Here is a 15,274-nt window from a genome sequence, read left to right as displayed (position 1 = left end):
GTGGTGCAGCCTAGGCACAAGTGTACCACCTCCACAAGAACTAGGCTGGAGAGATGGGGTAAAAAAAAAAAAAAAAAGCAACCCTTTTTTTCCCTTTGACAATCTCACATTGCCTTAAAGGTGACTGGTTTAAATTTAAACGCTAAAGCAAATCAGTAACTTGCAAATGAAATTCAGCTATGTGATGCCTCCAAGGAAGTGAAGAGTGAAAATGAATTAATTTGAGGTGGGCACTGCCCCCCCCCCCCATACATAACCGATTGCTTCAACAGGGTAAAGGTACTAAGCATGGTGACAGGCCTTATTCCAAACAGGAACATCTGCTTTCTGGAGAAGAGGTTGTGAACCATGGCAAGGGTTTGTGAGGTGGGCAGTTGAGGGGAAAACCTGCCATGGGGGGGTGGGGTGTGTGTGTGTGTTTCATTGTTATTTATTTACAGCATTTTCACCCCACTCTTCAGCCAAAAAGGGCTCCCACAGTGGCTTAAAAAGATTAGTAATGAAATACTCTCTGCCAGGCTTACAACCTAAAAGACATGACACAAAAAAGGAAAAGAGATTAGGAGGGAGAAAAAGGAAAACTCCGGCACCAGTTCTTCATTTCAAAGTTCTTATAGGTGTTCTTTCTGGCAGGGAAGGGCAAAACAAGCTCTCAGTAGCTGTTCCTTCCCTGACCAATGTGTGGGGCTAGGTTGGTCTCCACCAGGCCGAGGTGTTTATCCTGGTAGGCTGGGGTGCAGGCTTCCAGCGGCCCTCGCTTCTCTGGCAGAGGAATGGGTCTTCTTCATATCTCCTCCCGCCCCAGCTGGGAAGTGTGGGTTGTGAGTGATTCTTATGACTTTTCTGCCAGAGCAACAGTGCCCCCAGGGTTCCACACAGCCAGCACACAGTAAGATTTGCGTACAAATCTGCAGGAAGAGATGGCTTCTGCTGCGACGTATATCAGGCCAAAGCAGAGATTTTTCATCAGCGTCCTTCTGTGGCACAATCTGGCTGATACAGAATACCCATAATTTTTGTTTTTAAGACCCCTAACAGTTATGCCACTGTAACAGTTGGTTCTAACCAGTAGGAAACACAGCCATCTCTCCCTCACCTCCCCAAGGGAGGCAATACTAAAGCCCCAACGCTGCTTCAGCTTTTAAGCAGGAAGCATTCCAGCCTTACCCACCCCATGTGGGCTGTATGAACTACCTCAATAACAGGTTATGTCTACAAAGGATTAACATCTGCACCACATTAAAGAGCAAGGACTTCCGGAAGGCGGGATAAAAACTACCTGCACTGGAGGATTGTTATGAAGGGGCACAGGACTACGTTTTATCTGATAACCAGAAGGGCCTGATAACCCCGCAGACTTTATACGTGGAGGGTGAGGTCGGAACAGCTGCTCTCGCAGGCCCCACGTGTTTAGCAGAATGTCGGAAAGGGGAGCCTACCCTTGTTCTGTTAGATTGGAGCGTGTGCTGGTTAAGAGCTATGCACTAGCCTCCAGCGTCGAGTAAAGTAGCACCAAAGAAGTCCAATAAATATGATGACTAGCCCGTACGACGCAGACATGACCCTGGAAAAGGAGCGTCTTCTGAATGTACGCGCGATGGCTCCCTGAACTGAGCGTTATGGAAGGCAGGAGGGGCATCCATTACATGACCGGGCCTCTTCCACGGGAGAGGCTATTAAAGGCAAGAGCCATTTCGGCAATCCAGCGGAAAGAAACAGACGCGACGCCTTTTTAATTGTAATGATAAGAGCGGATCCCGACTGGCGTCCTTCATGTGCGGCTGACCCGCTATTCTGCAGTTACACGAGCGATCCGAGGCCTTTCCGGAATATCCCAAGGAGGGCTGAAGACGCTCAGGGACGATGTTCACGGAAGCAGTTCAGTGTCGGGGTGGAACGAGGATCCGGTGCCTGCGCTCATCCCGATGCAGACAGGCCCGCCCGCCGGGCCACGAGGAGCGGGCGGCCTCTTGCTTTCCGCGTCCCCGCCCGGCGCCGGGGACTGCCTGTGGGGCAGAGGCGGCGCCGGGCGGCCGGTGGGAGGCGCCTTGCGAGGGCTGCTGGAGCTTGAGCTGGCCGAGGCCCGACGGCAGCCGGCGGCTCTGAGTGGATGGGGAGGCGAGCGGGGCCGGCGACAGTAAGTGGCGTCTCCCGCGGGGGCTCCCGCCTGCTGGCTAAGCGCGCCGTCGCCGGCGAGCGTTTGGCCAGGGGTTTCCCAGGGCCTCCGGCTGACCTCTTTTGCTTGGCTCTCTGCCTCTCGCTTCTTTCCCCGTTTGCTGATCCTTCTTCCTCCTTCCCCAGCAACCCCAGCAGTAGCCTCGTCTCAGTCTCGAAACCCGGCCTGAAAGCTAAGGAAAAGCCTTGGCATATTTCGAGGAGGGTGCGGCAGCTCTGAGCATGTACAGAGTTCGTTTCTGCCCCAATGCCGCCACCACCACCCGCCTTAAATTAGGTATCGGGGGCCTCCAAGTCACAGGCTGTATCTTCCAGGCAAGTCTCAGCCTTCTGCCAGATTTTTACCCGCTGCCCCTGCTTCACCACCCCTCACAGGGAGCTCTGGTAAGCTGAGAAGCTTCGCCTAGAAATTGTCGGCTTCTTGTTTTCTTGTTGCCCGTTAGAGGCTGTTCTGGGTTATATGGGGGGGGGGGGCTTCAACAATATGTATTTGGTGGACCTCCAATCTTCCTCTTTGTCCCCCCCCACCCCATCCCACCTGGGTCTAAACTTCCCAGGCACACCACAAGAGAGAGAATACAAATGAATGGGTAGAGGTGTTATACAAAGTTTCTCAAATCTGAAATCCTGAGAAGTGTCAGATGTCTGTCAGAATTCAACTTTTAGGAGGTGAAACTGGGTTTGTATTGAGGGAGGGTTTTTTTTTTAATTATTCCTCACTTCTGTTGAAAGGAAATTTGTGACTGGATCCTAGGGTTTATTTGTGGCCAGAGAGAACCCCAGCTCAACCAGTTTGTATCCCATCTTGCTTTTTAAAAAATAAATTGTGCAAGCAAAAGCACTGAGTTCCTTTTTTTGCGTGCTATCATGTTTTAGCTTGCCTGAAGAGCCCTTTTATATATAACTAAAAAACTTACACATCTTTCTGAGTGACCATTGGGCCCAATGAAAAATGTAATATTGCCCATTCATGTCTCTGCTCTGGATTGTCACTGAAGTGCCCCCCGAACCCAGGAACAGCAGGCCTATACCTCTATTTTGGTTAAACAGATGGGGAAGAAGACCTCTTCTGATCTCCCCCCCACTCTCAATTAATTCATGATTACTGAATTGGACACTAGGGCTTAAGAACAGCCTTCACCAACCTGGCCCTGTCCAGATGTTTTGGACTTCAGCTCCCATCAACCCCAGCTGCCATGGCCAATGATCAGGAATGCTGGGAGTTACAGTACAAAACATCCAGATGACACCAGGTCAGGAAAATCTGGCTTGGAAGAAGAGAGAGCACATGTGGATGGCTTAAAAAGCAAAACTGTATGAATGCGTTGGCTCCTACTGCCCTGAGTAATTTCATCAGATTTTTACTTCTGACTGAGGGAACTGTTTGCTTTGGCTTGGCCCCTGTGATGTTATTTCTCCAGTGTGTACCTGCAGAGAGTATCGATCCCATATGCCAGGGGTAGGGAACCTGTGACCCTCCAGATATTGTTGGACTCCAACTCCTATCCCCCTCACACAGCATGGCCAATGGCCGGGGTGATGGGAGTTGCAGTCCAATGACATCTGGCGGGCTGCAGGTTCCATATTCCTGCTATATGCTCTTACAAAATTTAATTATATAGCATACCATTGTATCCTGCCTTCTCTAAAGACTCAAGGCAGCTAACAGTTTGGCTGTTTCATACGAAGAACAGCAGCAAACTCAATGAATACTGTAAAAGCCTTCCAATAAAACCATATTACAAGATAAATTTTAAAATCTGTTTAAATAAGAATCCTTTGCAGCAGGCCCTTCTAAAGACCTCTTTGGGCTTTAGTGGGCCTCAGTAGGCAGTGTTCCATTATGCGTGAGGGCACTCTAGGTAGCTACTGTTCTGGAGGATTGAAGAAGTTAGTTTGAATACAGGAAGTCTCTGTCCTTTTAACACCAGTTTCTTTGGGATGCTTGGAACTGTTGCTGCAGCTTATTAATATTTATTAATAAGCATTTCTACCCAGAGTGCAAAAAAAGGCATCATACACTCTCAGTAATTTGTACAAAAGCCCTTAAGGTAGGCCAGTGTTATTATCCCCATATTGCGGATTATCAGGGCAGGGCTGAGAGAACAGCGGCTTGCCCAAGGCCCCCTTGTGAGTCTCTGGCTGAAGTGAAACTTGAACTCAAGCCTTATGGCTCTTAGGTGTTACATGACACTCGCATGAAAGTACCAAGCCTTACAGTGGTACTGATAATGGGGGTTTCCACTGGTAGTTCCAACAGTCACCAAGGGCCAAAGGGTTACTGATAATGATAATGCTATGCTATGGACTGTAACTTGCAATATATATTTAATTTGTCCTAAAAGTGGCTGATGACTTGGAGGACAAAGATGACTACTACTGTCCCAGTGCTAACTCCATGTACAAGCCAGTGAACACCACTAGCCCAGAAGAGAAGCCGCTATTTGAGGAGCCAGTGGGAGACAGATACAGTTTTCACAAGCCTGAAGATCACTGGAATGGCACCTATATTATTTTCTTCCTTCTGGGGACCAGCTCTCTTTTGCCCTTAAGCTTCATAATGACTGCCAAGCATTACTGGATGTACAAACTTCAGAACTGCTCAGAACAAATCTCTCCGACAGTTCAGGCCTCAGATGTTCGCGTAAGTGTGGCAAGTTCGCATGTTAACTTAGCTTCATTAAAAGTTTCTCTTTCTGTGAATTTAATGTATGGCTCTGATGCCTTTTATTATCATTAGCAGTGAACACAAGTGAAGTTTAAGATGCAGTGTTGATCCACAGCGTGTGAGTTGTCCAAACAGCGCTTATCAAAATAGCAGTAGTAATGGCAATATTTATGGATAAAATTACTATGATCCTTATTTTCTCCCCCCACCATTTTCCTTATATGGTTGTGTTTTGCCTGCTTTTTTTTCTGCCCTGAGTTTCCACTGTAAGGGTTGGAGCAGGCATTATTCTTATCCCTGAAAACAGCCTTGCTGTGGTAACCTTACCCCTCCCTCTGCCCCCATAAAACTTGCCACATGGATTGCAGCCATTGCATTGTGCGTCTCTACACAGGACAGGATTTGCCAGTCCCAAGAGGCACTTATTTGCTGTATAAAAGAGAACTCTGGTATTGTTTTGCAAGCACTTTGCATATATGTGGCTTCTGTCACATTCTGTTAAATGTTTGAGGCCTTTTAGTTTAGGAAAAAAAGGTGGCTAAGTGGTGACATGATAGATGTATATAGAAATTATGCATGGTGTGGAAAAAGTGGATACAGATGAGTTTTTCTCCCTCTCTCATAATACATGGCCTACTTGTGGGCTTTCTGGAGGTATCTGGTTGGCTGCTATAGGAAACAGGGTACTGGACTAAATGCGCCTTTGGTCCAATCAGTGGAGTCGATTGGCAGGAAATTCAGGACCGATAAAGCACTTTGTCACAAAATCCTGCCACCATCTGACCTAGCACAGCTCTTTCTTTCTTTCTCTCTCTCTCTCTCTCTCTCTCTCTCTCTCTCTCTTTCTTTCTTTCTTTCTTTCTTTCTCAAAGGGTAAACAGAGGCAGAGGAACTAGAGTGCACATTTGTCTTACAGTATTGTAAGGGGTAGGGCCTGGTTGAGCACGTCAACAATGTCTTTCCGAAGGTCCAGAATGTATCCAAAGGCCTCCATTCAGCCTTGTAAATAAGCTCACAAAAGTTCAGTAGCCGGCAAAACCTCTTACTAGCCTGCTGGGGGCTGGCAGAGAAGGTCTGGAGAGCTGCATGTCTATGCTGGGTGTGGAGGGAGGGGGTTCCTTCCTCTAGCAGTCCATTTGCTCCATCCCTTGTCCATCAGCCTGCTCACTCATCTGCATGGAATTCCTGGTCACCTGTGGCTATCAGGCTAGTCCTTAAATGCAAGGCTGCTGCAAAGTTTGTCTGCATTTGTGAGCTGTGTGCAATAGTGGAAACAGGTTAGAATATCTGTATGTCATCTTGCCCAGGTTCCTAAAAATGTAATGCTGGCAGGAATTTGGCATATATATTTTTTCCAGCTTGGTTCAGTTCTGAGACTTCATATATTTTTGTATAGTTACCTAAAAATTTGAAATACGCTTCCATCCTTGAACAGGAATCCTAATTTATATAGGTATAAAGGAGTAGAAGACACATAAAAGAAATAAGGAAGGGTCTGGATTGAAACACTCTAGATAGATAAGAAGCTTTGTTGTGTGTGATAACACAAAGTATATAGCTTTTGAAATTGCACTCTGGCTGCATCTAATGCTATTAAATCTCACAGACGTATGGGGACTTTTGTCGTAAGGCATGTTAGCTTGGCAACTCTCCAGCTGCATAATTGTAACTGCTATTTAAATCAATAGCAGTGTCAAATGAAAGATCCAGATAGATTGCAGTCTTGCAGCTCAAGTTGGGATTCCTAATATTTATGAAAAGATATGGACAAAATTATTGATATCTATCTCGGAAAGGAAACCCAATAGCTACTGGAGAACGTGGCGACGTATAAGTCTTGTGCCATGTTCTACAAACCCTAACTTGGATATGGCAGGTTCAAGGAATGAGTTAAATCAGGGGTGGGGAGCCTTTTTCAGCCTGAGCACCAAATTCCACTTCAGAGACACTCTTGGGGGCTGCATGCCAGTGGAGGGTGGACCCAAGGTAAAGGGATGGGGCCCAAAGGAACTGGGCCCCAAATACCAGTGTGTTGCAGCTTAAAACTCTTACTGCTCATAGCTAAGCCTTAGGAGAGACATTTCATAATGAGCGAAAACAATGCACAAAAGCCAGGAAGCCACCAAAGAATGGGTGGTTGGAGGAATAGGGGTGGGGCCAGGGGAAGGGGGCATGGCCACTTGGGAAACCCCAGAGGGCTGGATTGGGACCCTGGGCCTGAGGTTCCCCACCCCTGAGTTGAAGCTATCAGGCACAAAAAGCCTATCCTGGGCTCAGTATTTATTTGTCCCACCTATTTGTCACAGGAGAAACAGCAGAACCGGATAGCTGTAATACCATGTGAGGGAGGGTCAGATGGAGTTCGCACTGTTTGGTGAGAGGAGGGAATGGTAGCAGCCCACCTTTAGGCATTGCCTTTGCGGAAATAGATGTCGCTTTAACAGGGTTCTGAGATGATCTGCCTGGCTGCGTAAGCTCGAGTCAAAGCCCTCAAGACAGAAAGCGTCTGTAATCAGCTCTCCCAGCGCTGGTTGCTTGGTTGGTTGGCTTTCAAGGAGCTGCTAGGAGCTCCAGTTTTGATCAGAGCAGAAACACTGTGGAAGTGGTGTTCAGTCCTTTTGCTTTGTGGGACTGCCGTGATGTAAATATTCCCCCCACCCACCCCACAGAGCTGCTGTGAGACCCTCGGCAAAATAAAGGCACAGCACAGGTACTAGTGTTTGTTTTTCCAGCTGCAAGGCTCATAATAGTTTCAGGGGAAGATGATCTTGGTTTGGAGAACGCCATGGTAGGGAAAGGACTAAACAACTCCACAGGGCAGCATCGTATTCGGAACTCAGGCTAATGTAAATTACGGTGCGCTGGCGTGAGCTACCTCTAGTGCAATAACAATTGTGTTTACCGGCGCAATAGCTTTTCTGGGGAAACTCATCTCACCAGCAACAGCTGTTGGCAGAGTACACTAATGCATCATAACTTACCTTAGCTCTAGTGCCTGTACTGTCCCCGTCCCCAGCACTGCTGGTCCAATTAAAACTGGAGGCCCCAAACCAGAAGTTGCTTGAAAGGTGTTGCGGGGGGGGGGGGGGTTAAGTTGTGAGATCTAGTGATGGATCTCCCAAGCCATGTGTAGTTTGCCTCTGAAAGCCCTCTGGTTCTTGTATTTCCTCCTGTTCCTTACTGCTCACCAGTCAGTCTGTTTGGCATGCTGTAATCTTCTCCTACCCTAATGCAGAGAATGTCACCTTTCTGCCTCCTGCTGCTTGACCAGGGGTCCCCAATGTTTTAGGGTTGGTGGGCACTTTTGGAAGTTTGGGAGTGTCATGGGTGCTCTCACGTAATGGCTGCCATAGCGTGAGGCTTGACCATTCATAAAACAGCTGTTATGGTGTGCATGGCCAGTCATAAAACATGTGTAGCCCGGAAGGCAAACTAGTGAGACTAAAAGAAAAATAACTTGCCTAAGAAGCTAAATACAAGGCAGAGGGGGTGGGGTCTGAGCTCCAAAAGTCAAAACCGCTCTTGGGAACCCAAATAAAGGCAGTTCTAGAGGGCAGCAATTCGCTTTGTCTGCATGCCAGCCTCCCGGTTAAAATATCTTAATAAATTACATAAAAATCAAGAGGAGCAGGGAGAGAGATGTCTATGGGAACATTGGTACCATGGGCATCACATTGGAGACTCCAGCCCTAGACTGACAAGCCAGTCAGGCAGAAGCCTAGTGGGGTCCCAATTGCTGGAGCTAGGAGCTGACAATTTGAGGCACTGACCTTAACCTTTGGCGGGATGATGCAACCTCTCCCTAGGGCAGAGTGCACCATACCAGTGATGCTTCTTGTAGCTCCAGTAAACAGTGGGCCTTGATGCCAGAGGCTGCTTCTCATGTTATTTTTTGCTGGGTGGAACAATCCAGGCAGGGAAAGCAGGTGAGATACCCGTGTTGATGTTAGAACTGCCTTGGCAGGCTTGTGCTTTACTGGCATCCCACCTGTTTCCATGGTTTATTTATTTATTTATTATTAAATTTATTAATCGCCCATCTGGCTGGTCACCCAGTCACTCTGGGCGATGTACAGCATACAATAAAACAGTTTAAAACAATAAAATTCTACAGTAAAAACATTTCTAAAATACCCTAACCCACCTCAAATGCCTGCCTGAACAACCACGTTTTTAATGCAAGACAGAAGCTCATTAAAGAGGGGGCATGGCAGAGTTCCCTAGGGAGAGAGTTCCACAGAGTGGGGACCACCACAGAAAAGGCCCTCTCCCTCGTCCCCACCAGTCTAGCTGTCCTGGCTGATGGGACAGAGAGAAGGCCATCCAAGGCTGATCTTGTTAAGCAGCCTGTCTGGTGTTGCTGGAGGCGCTTCTTAAGATAGGCTGGGCCAGAACCATATAGGGTTTTAAAGGTCAAAACCAACACCTTGGATTTGGCCCAGAAAACAACTGGTAACCAGTGCAACTCCTTCAGCACTGGAGTGATGTGATCTCACCAGCGGCTGCCTTTAATCAGGCGAGCTGCCGCGTTCTGTACCAGCTGCAGCTTCCGAACCGTCTTCAAGGGTAACCCCATGTAGAGCGCATTACAGTAGTCTAAACGAGAGGAGACCAGGGCATGTACTACCGATGGGAGCAGATGGTCGGGAAGGAAGGGGCGCAGCCGCCGTATCAGATGGAGTTGATACAGCGCTGTCCGGCTCACAGCTGCCACCTGAGCCTCCATGGACAGCTGGGAGTCCAAAATGACCCCCAGGCTGCGGACCTGGTCTTTCAAGGGTAGCCGTACCCCATTCAACACCAGGTCAACATCCCCCAGCCTCCTCTTGTCTCCCATCAAAAGTACCTCGGTCTTGTCAGGGTTCAGCTTCAGCTTATTCCTCCCCATCCAGCCACTCACCATCTCCAGACATTTGGACAGGGATTCTACGGCCAACCTTGGTGAAGATTTGAATGAGAGGTAGAGCTGCGTGTCATCCACATATTGATGACACCACACCCCAAACCTCCTGATGATAGCCCCCAGCAGCTTCACATAGATGTTAAATAGCATCAGGGAGAGGATGGAACCCTGTGGCACCCCACAAGTGAGTGGCCATGGGTCCGAAACCTCCTCTCCCAGTGCTACCCTCTGGTACCTGCTGGAGAGGAAGGACCAGAACCACCGCAATACAGTGTCTCCAATGCCCAACCCCTCCAGGCGGTCCAGGAGGATACTGTGGTCAACAGTATCAAAAGCCGCGGAGAGGTTGAGGAGAACAAGGAAGGAGCATTCACCCCTATCCAGAGCCCTCCTCATATCATCCACCAAGGCGACCAAGGCCATTTCTGTCCCATGCCCAAGCCTGAAGCCCGACTGAAATGGGTCTAGATAATCAGTTTCCTCCAAGTGTGCCTTCAACTGCACCGCCACCACCCGCTCAATCACCTTGCCCAAAAATGGCAGATTCGAGACTGGGAGAAAGTTGTTCAGAACTTGAGGATCCAAGGAGGGCTTCTTTAAGAGCGGTCTTATCACTGCCTCCTTGAGGCCTGATGGCATCTCTCCCTCCTCAAGGGAGGCGTTCACCACCGCCCTGATCCCCTCACCCAGTCTCTCTCTGCAGCCCATAATGAGCCAAGATGGGCAAGGATCAAGTAAGCAGGTGGTCGGCCGTACAGACGAAAGCACCTTGTCCACTTCATCAGGAGGAAGAAGCTGGAACCGATCCCACAAAACCAGTTTGCCACAGGCCGCCTCTTGCTCACTAACTGTATCCACAGAGTGCAGAGTAACACACCTAATCTGATCAATTTTATCTGCAAATTGCCTTGCCAAGGGGGCCGCGGTGGCTTAGTGGTTAAGACAAGGCCTCACAGGAGGCCTTAGAATGCTCCAGTGGTTCAGGAGCCACAGGACTGACCAGGCTCCGGACCACTTGGAACAGCCTCCTGGGACAGCACTCTGCAGATGCAATAGAGGCAGCATAGTATTCCTTTTTTGCTGCCTTCACCGCCACGTGATAGGCTGAAGATACAGCTCTAGCCCGTGTCTGATCATCTTTGGAGCGAGACTTCTGCCACCGGCGCTTCAGCCGTCTCACCTCCTGTTTCAGAGCTCGTAACCGCGGATTGAACCATGGTGCAGTCCGAGCCCTGTTCAGGGGGAGAGGGCGTTTCGGAGCCACCTGATCCAATGCCCCAGTGATTGCAGCATTCCAGCCACCCACCAGGGTCTCGACCGAGTGGCCATTGGCGTGCCCCAGAGAATCCCCAAGCGCGTTCAGGAATCCATTTGGATCCATAAGACACCTGGGGCGGACCATTTTAATGGGTCCTTCACCCCTGCGGAGGGGTTGTGGAACCGAGAAGTCCAACGTCACCAGATAGTGATCTGACCATGACAAGGGGGTGGTGGATATACCCCCGACTTCCAGATCACTCCCCGCTTCTCCAGAAACAAACACAAGGTGAGAGCCAGTGTGGTGTAGTGGCAAGAGTGTTGGACTGGGAGCTGGGAGATCCGGGTTCTAGTCCCCACTCGGCCATGGAAGCTCACTGGGTGACTTTGGGCCAGTCACACACTCTCAGCCCAACCTACCTCACAGGGTTGTTGTTGTGAGGATAAAATGGAGAGGAGGAGGAGGATAATGTAAGCCGCCTTGAGTTCCTTGCAAGAGGAAAAAAGGCGGGATATAAATGCAATAATAAAAAATAAATAAAAATAAAGGTCTAGTGCATGACCGACTACATGGGTGGGCCCAGTTAGAATATGGTGCAGCTCCCAGGAAGCCATGGTCTCCATGAAGTCCCGAGGTGCTCCTGTGAGGATGACCTCCGAATGTACGTTGAAGTCCCCCAACACCAATAAGTTAGGGGACTGTACACGCACATCAGAGACCACCTCAAGCACCTCGGCCAGGGAGTCAGTCGTGCAGCGGGGTGGACGGTACACGAGCAGAATCCCCAGACTGCCCTTCGGGCCAAACCTCCAGTACATGCACTCAGCAACCTTGGTCTCCCGGCAAGGGGGTCTGGTGAAGACCAAGGACTCTCGGTAGAGAACAGCCACTCCCCCTCCCCGATCCCCAGCCCTCGGCTGCTGTGCATACGAAAATCCAGCTGGACACATGGCTGCAAGGGTTGGAGCAGCAGCCTCGGCCAGCCAGGTCTCCGTAATACATGCCAAGTCTGCACCCTCATCCAGGATCATGTCATGGATGAGGGAGGTTTTCTGGGTAACAGACCTGGCATTGCAGAGTAGCAAACGAAGGCCAGAAGATGGGGTCACGCCTCCCCCAGCCATCCTTTGGCTCTGGACAGGCCTGGAGCAGGGGACAGATATTACACATCTCTCCCTTGTTCCCCTTACCTGGCATGGCCTGCCCCTAGCGCACCATCAGCACCTGCCGCCCAGCCTCGGTATCTTCTGGCCCCCAACACTCCCCCCACTGCCTCCATCAGGTGGACACATGCCCCCTCGCTCCCGCCTATCAGGCAGGCTACCCACCCCTAAAAACACAACAAAATCCCCCAGTAATTAAAAAAACAAAACAACAACAAAACAACAACAAAACAATTTAAAAAAACAATTAAAAATCCCCTTAAAAATAATGCCAGGCAGGAGGCCACAGGGAAGCCTGGTGTTGGTGGCAGAGGCAGCAGGCACACCTGTTCCCCAATGGTGGCAGCTTCTCCTGCAGGCCCTGGCTCTCCCAGGCCACCTCAGCCAGCCAGCTTATGTAGCCCTTCCAGGAAGGGGCAGGTGGAAGCACCACAGCTGGCTCAGTACCTGGGGGCCTGGTCCTGCAGGGACTGGTGGTCTGCCAGGCAAAAGTCCGCAGGGAAGCCTGGTGTTGGCGGCGGGGGCAGGCCCGTCTCTTCCCTAAGGGTGGCAGCTTCTCCTGCAGGCCCTGGCTCTCCCAGGCCACCTCAGCCAGCCAGCTTATGTAGCCCCTCCAGGAAGGGGCAGGTGAAAGCAGCACAGCTGGCTCGGTACCTGGGGGCCTGGTCCTGCAGGGACTGGCGGTCTGCCAGGCAGAAGTCCGCAGGGAAGCCTGGTGTTGTTGTTGTTGGTGGCGGCGGCAGCAGCAGCAGCAGCGGCGGCAGCAGCAGCGGCAGCAGCAGCAGCAGGCCCGCCTCTTCCCTGATGGTGGCAGCTTCTCCTGCAGGCCCTGGCTCTCCCAGGCCACCTCAGCCAGCCAGCTTATGTAGCCCCTCCAGGAATGGGCAGGTGAAAGCAGCACAGCTGGCTCGGTACCTGGGGGCATGGTCCTGCAGGGACTGGCGGTCTGCCAGGCAGAAGTCCGCAGGGAAGACCTGGTGTTGGTGGTGGCGGCAGCCACGGCAGCAGCAGGCCCAGCAGCAGCAGCAGCAGCAGGCACGCCTCTTCCCTAAGGGTGGCAGCTTCTCCTGCAGGACATGGTCATGTTTTCCCCGCTTTTCCCAAACCAGATCTCATTTCCAACTTCAGAGTAAGTAACATGAAAGGCACCCTGGAATAAGCAAAAGTTGCCGGTATCTTTTGGGCTGTTTCCAGCATAACCTTCAAAGTGACGAAATGCATCTTGCCAGCATTTGCTCTGGACCAGGCGCTGCAGAATGGTTGCTACAGCTGCCTAGGAAAACCAATTTTCGCAAGTGCTATCAAACTCTTAACAGAGGCTTACCAGGCTATATCTATCAGATTGCAAGGCACTATAGGGTGGATTAAAACAAAGTTCAGTCAGGGTAGGCTGAATGGTGATGGCTGGCTGTTTGAAACAGCACATTGAAAAGAGTAAAAATAAAAATCTTGGTTTTGAGAAGGGGACCCCAGAGGACACGGGCCTTAAATTGTAGAAGTAAGAAGGTCTGCTCTGTCTGCTTTCTGATTGAAATGTCACTTGAAAATATTAGCTATTTATAGAGTGTGTGCAGGTGTTCCTGCACTAGAGATCAATGAGCAAGAGGAGAGCAAGATAAAGTTCATTGACATGCCATCCCAGGGGTCTATACAGTGAAGTATACAGTGAGCAGGAAACACAATGCATACTGTTCAGTGCAAGAGGCTTTTGCAACCTAATGTGATGAGAACTGGTTCTAAGTCTTTGTCAGTTTTACCTTTTTTTGGTTCTGCAGATGACTCAATGGCTTGAAAACAACCTATTCCCATTTGTCATGTTGCAGTGTCTAACATGGATCAAGCACAACTTGCTCTATGCGTGTGGGGAAGGGGGGATTGTACCCACAATGGAGCTCTCACCCCATTGACATCCAGTTTTGGAGAGGAAAGAATTGATCTCTCAGTGATTCACCATGTGATGAAATCCTCAGACAACCAGCTTATTGTGCGATAGCCGCAATAACCTTGTGAACAGCATGGTGACCTGAATGAACCATATGAATGTTACAGACTAGCTGCTTTTTTTTGTTCTTAAGGCAGACACAGATAGGGAAGCATCACCACCTTCCCAACATCTGTTATGATCACTTCACTCCACATGTTGGAGAGGGTCAGAAGAAGCAGTAACAACCCCTCTTGCTGCTGCTTGCCTTCACCAACCCCTGGCATGCTGAGAAGAACAGCCCTGTTCCTCCCCATTGCCTCTGCCATGCCAGGGAACTTGGGGATGGCGGTCTTGTCTCGCTTTGCCCTGGGCTTTGGAGAAGGCAGAAGCTGTGTGAATCACTTCTCCAAAGCCAAGCACAAAGTGAGAGACTAAGACAGCCTTCCCCAAACTGGTGCCTTCCAGTTGTTTTGGACCCCAATTCCCATCAGCCCCAGCCGGCATGGCCTATGGTCAGGAATGCTGGGAGTTGTAGCCCAACACATCTGGAGGGCACCAGGGTGGGGAAAGCTGGACTAAGATCATTATAGATTGTGGTTGTATGCTGGAGGGCTCAAGTAGGGAGGGCAGTGAGGCGACAAAAAGTAATTACCGGCTAGTAAGGCAACAGTAGCAGAACTCCTGTTTGGGCTTGCTTGGGGATTCCATTCTGCCCCTCTGCACCCTGCGATGAGGCAGGTGTATAAAAAGCAAAGAGGCAGACGTGGCCTTAGAACTCTACAGATGCCAATCATGGTCCAGCATTTCAGAAGTGAAACCCTCTTAGCACCTGTTTGGAATTCTGCAAGCTGCCTACAGTACCTTATGGCTTTTTCCAAAGCTCTGGCAGGTGTGAACAGGCTCCCTACTGCAGCAGTGAGCCTCTGGTCCTGGCAGGCAAGATTAGAAAGTTGTCGCTTCTCAATTCATGGGCTAGGCATTCTGATGCAAACATGCCAGTGGAGAAAGCCTGTTCTGGCATCTCTGTGCCATTTTTCTTTTTAATTATTCGTTTCTTTTCTTCTCTTGGATTCTTAATTTCTCAGTAAGAGAGCTGATAACTTCTCTGGGTGAACATCTGTCATAGGCAGCTGTAGATTTTACTGGGTTTTGTTTCTTCTTTTCCAGTTTTGAATACAGGGTT

General features: G+C 49.8%; 1 protein-coding gene across 3 annotated transcripts in view; it reads left to right on the top strand.

Annotated features, from left to right (window-relative positions):
* The first annotated feature begins 1,831 nt into the window (after positions 1–1,831).
* SLC29A3 (solute carrier family 29 member 3) overlaps positions 1,832–15,274 on the top strand; it is a 52,461-nt gene continuing 39,018 nt past the window's right edge. For 2 of the 3 annotated variants that reach the window (XM_084845534.1, XM_084845532.1), the window contains exons 1-2: positions 1,832–2,137; positions 4,521–4,819. In XM_084845534.1, coding sequence (XP_084701660.1) covers position 2,137; positions 4,521–4,819 — 300 coding nt within the window. In that variant the 5' untranslated portion in view covers positions 1,832–2,136. Of the gene's footprint in view, positions 2,560–4,520; positions 4,820–15,274 lie in introns of all 3 variants that reach the window. The other variant, XM_084845533.1, reaches the window with a different exon arrangement.

Source organism: Heloderma suspectum, chromosome 3 (assembly GCF_057233095.1).
Source record: "Heloderma suspectum isolate Gila_16-S chromosome 3, 16-S_ref, whole genome shotgun sequence".
In the NCBI taxonomy this organism is placed as follows: Eukaryota; Metazoa; Chordata; class Lepidosauria; order Squamata; family Helodermatidae; genus Heloderma; species Heloderma suspectum.
Note: the sequence above shows the minus strand (reverse complement) of the source record. Positions and strands in the feature narration are given on the sequence as shown.